This window comes from Metopolophium dirhodum, chromosome 1 (genome assembly GCF_019925205.1).
Source record: "Metopolophium dirhodum isolate CAU chromosome 1, ASM1992520v1, whole genome shotgun sequence".
NCBI classification, from domain to species: Eukaryota; Metazoa; Arthropoda; class Insecta; order Hemiptera; family Aphididae; genus Metopolophium; species Metopolophium dirhodum.
Window position 1 is genome coordinate 29,484,326 of NC_083560.1, and position 5,634 is coordinate 29,489,959.

General features: G+C 34.6%; 1 protein-coding gene across 1 annotated transcript; it reads left to right on the forward strand.

Moving 5' to 3' along the window:
* The first annotated feature begins 4,183 nt into the window (after window positions 1-4,183).
* On the forward strand, window positions 4,184-4,894 carry LOC132935777 (uncharacterized). Its single transcript, XM_061002391.1, has one exon. It carries the CDS (start codon window positions 4,184-4,186, stop codon window positions 4,892-4,894), a length of 711 nt encoding a protein of 236 aa, XP_060858374.1.
* Window positions 4,895-5,634: the final 740 nt, after the last annotated feature.

Below are 5,634 nucleotides of genomic sequence, written 5' to 3' on the forward strand. Positions count from 1 at the left end.
AATTAGATATTTTTGAATCTTCCGCATCACAAGAATAATTGGATATATTTTTCAGTGGTAAACTAGGACATTTACCTTACATAAAGGAAGATAGGTTGCAAACGATTTTACACAAACAATTTGGCATAGACAATAACAGACATCTATACTCAGGAACAATTAAGAGGTTTAGCACGTAATATCATACGCAAAAATATTAAAATTAATAACGAATCAATAGAGACATTAACTAATAACGTAACGGAACACTAAGTAGTCATAAAAAATTCAGAAAACAAAGACGATCAAAGCAGCTTAAATCTTAACGACAAAATATTAGATAGTAACTATTTGGATATAAATCAAACAAATTGCATAGAACCAACTAAAATAATTAATAATTATAACATTAAAAACGAACTAAAATCAAAAATGGAATTTAAAACAATGATCCATCAACCACAAACTTTTTCGGGAAAAATGGGTGAGGACGTTGATTCTTTTATAGAGAATTTTGACTTAGCTACTATAATAAATAACTGAGCGAAACAGAAAAAATTACGTTGTTACCATTATATTTAAAAGACTCGGCATCAAAATTTTTTAAATTAATAAAAACCAAAACACCAAACATAAACTGGGAACAGACTAAACAACAAACAAAGGAGAAATTTACTAATATTGGGAATGATAAATTACTTAGAATACAATTAAACCAAAGAAAGTTAATGGACAACGAAACTTTAAATGAATTTATAATAAATATGATGGAACTTTGCTATAAAATTAATCCAAACATGATGGAGGAAGAAATTTGAGAGAAAATATTGATGGGTTTACCAGATGAAATATACAATAAAATAGAAATTTTAAACACAAACATAACGATAATAACAGAAAATTTAAAAAGATACGAATTAGCAAAAATGGTTAGAAAAACAGACGAAAAACAAAATTCAAATGTAGATAAATTAAATGAGGAGATAAATTTTCTAAAAAATACATTCAATAATTAACCACAGATATAAGGGAAAAACCGGTACAAAATCATACACCAAATTATACCAATGGAGGTAATAACAATAGCGAAGTTTATGATCAACAATTTCCAAATCAAGTAGTAATTTAAATATATTTAAGATCCTGGTATCTAAATATCTGCCCCTGGCTACGGTATATATATCCATAGGATTCTACGATTCTCCCTAGATATCTTATATTTAACTGGTTATTCCCCCGACCACGTTACAGTACTACAGGCGGGTAGTGTGTGGAGAATTTCTGGGCTGATGTGTATTACATCTTCTCCAGAATTCAAATGATTAATACTTACACGTTTAATTAATGTAGTGGACTGTATTTTTTTGATTTTATGGTTTAATGATGTTTCAATTACAATAACACTTAACAAACAACAACACGAATACATACTTATGGTGCACGTATGTGTACACTCATGGAATACGACTGACTTCATATTATTCGTTCTATCAAGACACAAAAAAAGGTTCGTCCGATAAGCGGCTATCGTAATAATACACATTATAACAATAATAATAATAAACTTAATGACAATAAAAATAATAGTAATAATTGGTTTTATAGATAATAAATTACATACGTTCAGGATTTACTAAACAGTGTGTTTCTTAAAGCTTAAGCTATAATAATTAAGCCAGCAATATAAAATAAAGTAAAATGTGCGTAATCGTGTTATGTTTTCTCAAATATAAAAAGGTAAAAAATGCGCAATCGTGTTGCACTGGTGTAGAACAAGCGAACACAAAGTACTTTTAGGAATCCAGACAGCGGTCAAAGTCGGAGGACAGAAATTAAACGTGAATATTCTTGTAAATTCTGCAAGTATTGTAAAAAAAACTAATCATGACATTATCAAATGTAGGAAATTAAAATTTAACGAGAAAAAGAAACTCCAAAACCATAAAATAAAAATAATACAGTCCACTACATTAATTAAACGTGTAAGTATTAATCATTTGAATTCTGGAGAAGATGTAATACACATCAGCCCAGAAATTCTCCAGTTTTTGGTCCATTCGAGCCGGATACGTACAACGACATCAAGTCAAATTCAAGCAACATCCATCAGTTATTGTTCAAGTATTTGTTTGAAAATATCATTAAACTTATTAAATCTATATAAATATTATAGTGCTCAGTGGAAATAACCACGCACACCGCATAATATAAGAAGTGGTTGACCTTGAGAGCACAGCATAGTAATACTATACTGTCTCCGTCAATGGCGTGACCGCTCAGATACGAGATTCAGAACGGCGTAGAAGAGGCAACCAGTTATACAGCAGTGCAGTCAAGGATATCGTCTCCGTCAACGGCGTGATCACTCAAGTACGAGATTCAGCACGGCGTAGAAGAGGCAACCAAGTATACAGCAACTCAATGAAGTAACAGTCCAAATCATTTCAAGGCGCAACTTTATTGGGCATGGCAGCGATCACATCGGCAGTAAGGTAATTGTAAGTAGGTGCATCGCATACACGCGAGATCACATGTTGTTTTTTTATTGTCATACATCATAAATACAGATCTCGGTGTAGGTCGCGTGGATTAAATCAATTGCATTGAACGCATTTACCCGGTAAGATTAATCTAAGTTAATAAATTAATATAATAGGTTAGACATTAAGTGAAATTATTAGTCAAGCTAAACATATTGTTCATTGTCGGGTCTTTTCCATAATTCCTTGTCCATAAAATTATAACAGCAAGGCATCAATATGGAAGAAGAAGTGAAACAAAAATTAGCAAAATTAATCGGCCGACAGGGTGTATATAAAGGTATGACCACCAAATTACAAAAATACTTCGACAGTTTTGACAATATGCAAGATATGCAGCAGTTGCAAGTCCGTCTGAGCAAGTATGAAAATGTATGGCAGTCATTTATGGAAACGCAAGAAGAAATTGAATTAATAGATCCATCGGAAAATCAATTCAATGAACGAGAAAGTTTTGAAAATAATTATTATAGACTAGTAGGCAGCATAAAAACATACATAGAAACGGAGACTACCTCAACAACACAGGAGGTTGAGTACAAATCCATACCACGCACATTCATGGCACCAGTGCCACTTCCAAAATTTAACGGTGATCCAACAAAATGGTTGAACTTTAAAAATACATTTGAAGCTCTAGTACACGATAACAAAACCTTCTCAACAATTCAAAAATTCCATTACTTAAAAGGTTCTCTTGAAGACACAGCAAGTAATGTAATTGAATCAATTACAATATCAGCATTAAATTACACGATTGCATGGAGTCTTGTGCAAGGACGTTACGAAAATAAACAGTTCATGATAGATCTACATCTGAATGGCATTATAGATCACAGACCCTTACAAACTGAGTCTCACCGAGGTTTGAGAACACTCTATGAAACACTAGAAGGCCATTTACGGTCACTAGAAAAACTCGGAATAGAAGTACATACCTGGGACTATATCTTGGTCAACATTATTGTGAGGAAATTTGACGAAGAAACGAGGAAAGCATGGGAATCATCAAGAAAAACCACAAGGGAACCCGCACTGTTGGAAGAAATTAAAGTATTTATGAAAAATCAATGCAACTACCTGGAGCGAATAGACAAGCCAACGCAGAAGCTAAGCACCCGACCTCAAAATAGATACTCTCACAAAACTCCAACTGTTGCAGCCGTCACATCCACTGCATCAGTAAAATGCGACGTGTGCTCAGAGGCACACCTGACGTTCAAATGCGAACAATTTCTAAACTTATCTCCCTCTGAGCGTTTTGAAAAGGCAAAACAATTACAATTATGTATAAACTGCTTAAAATCATCACATAAAACGAGTACCTGCAAGTTGTCAAAATGTAAGACATGTCACAAATTACACAAAGCGTTACTACATTTTGACGAGAATGAAAAGCAAAGTACATCTAACTCCAATGTAAACTCCATTATAGCTACAACAAGAAACCAGGATATGGAGTGGTACTGGCGACAGCACTTGTTGAGTTACAAGGCCCAACACAAAGATTTCAAGCTAGAGTGCTCCTAGATTCAGGCTCACAGTCGTGCTTAATAACAAAGTCACTATGCGATAAATATAAACTAGTGCAATACAAAACAAAAACTGGTGTACAAGGCATAAATTGTGCACAAATCAATATTTCAAACACCACCAATGTACAAATGACATCGAAAGATAGTTCTTACACTATTAACATCCAATGTTTAGTGCTACCATCTATAACTGCTCAATTACCAACATCACCATTGAATCCAAATGTAAAGGCCACTTTGCCGCGTCATGTTACCCTAGCTGATCCTTCGTTTGATAAACCTGGTCCAATTGACCTATTAATTGGAGCAAATGTATTTTATAATATATTATCCAATCAACGATTGAAGCTACAAAACGGTCTAGTTGCACAATCCACTAGTCTTGGTTGGATAATTGCAGGAGGTGGGAATGTACCTACTGAATTGCAACCCAGGCCAATAGCATGTCATTCAATTGACCAACTCCATCAACAAATTACACAGTTTTGGCAAACTGAAGAGGGCATGCTCACGCCAGCGGTAAGGAAAAACAGCATCGAGGAACAACAATGTGAAGACTTGTTCGAGAAAACTACATTACGTGATATAGATGGAAGATACATTGTGCGATTACCATCTCGTGATGATGTCAGAAAGCTCGGTCAGTCTAGAGCAATGGCTACTCAACGCTTTTTGTCCAATGAAAGGAAACGCGAGCGACAACCTAACATCAATGCCCAATATCAAAAGTTTATCCAAGAGTACTATGACATGGGCCACATGGAGAAGGTGCCAAAGCCTGGATTGCCTGGATTCAAAATCATTCTTCCTACCACACCACCATATCACACAAGAATCTAGTCAAACCACCAAATTAAGAGTTGTATTTGATGGTTCTGCTAAAACAACATCATCATTATCACTAAACGATTTACTAATGGTGGGTCCGACGTTACAAAAGGATTTGTTTGACTTAATAATTCGTTTCCGAACATTCAAATATGTTTTATCAGCAGATATTACAAAATGTATCGGATGATCAAAATTCACAAAGATGATCAAGACATACAAAGAATACTGTGGAGGAAATCGTCTAAAGATGAACTTGAAGAATATAGATTAACCACAGTAACATATGGTACAGCATCAGCACCATATCTAGCAATCAAAGCACTTAGAAGTCTAGCCAAAGATGAAAGTAAAAATATGCCAGACGTGGGGCAGGTTTTATTAAACGACTTTTACGTCAACGATTTGCTCACTGAGGGGAAATTCACATGAAGAGCTATTAGCTACAAGAGATCGGTTAATAGCCGTCTTGGCGAGAGGCGGGTTTCAATTGAATAAATGGTGTTCAAATCATCCGTCAATATTGCAGGGTCTCTCATCAGCTGGTCAGCTCAACACAAATAAACCAATTATAAATGATAATATAATCAAAACTCTTGGTGTACAATGGGATTCTAAGCGTGATCAGTTGCTGTATAAAGTAAATATTGAAACCCCGAAAAAACCAACTAAAAGAACCATATTATCACAAATTGCAAAACTGTACGACCCACTTGGACTATTAGGACCAGTGGTCCTAAAAGCAAAAAGCA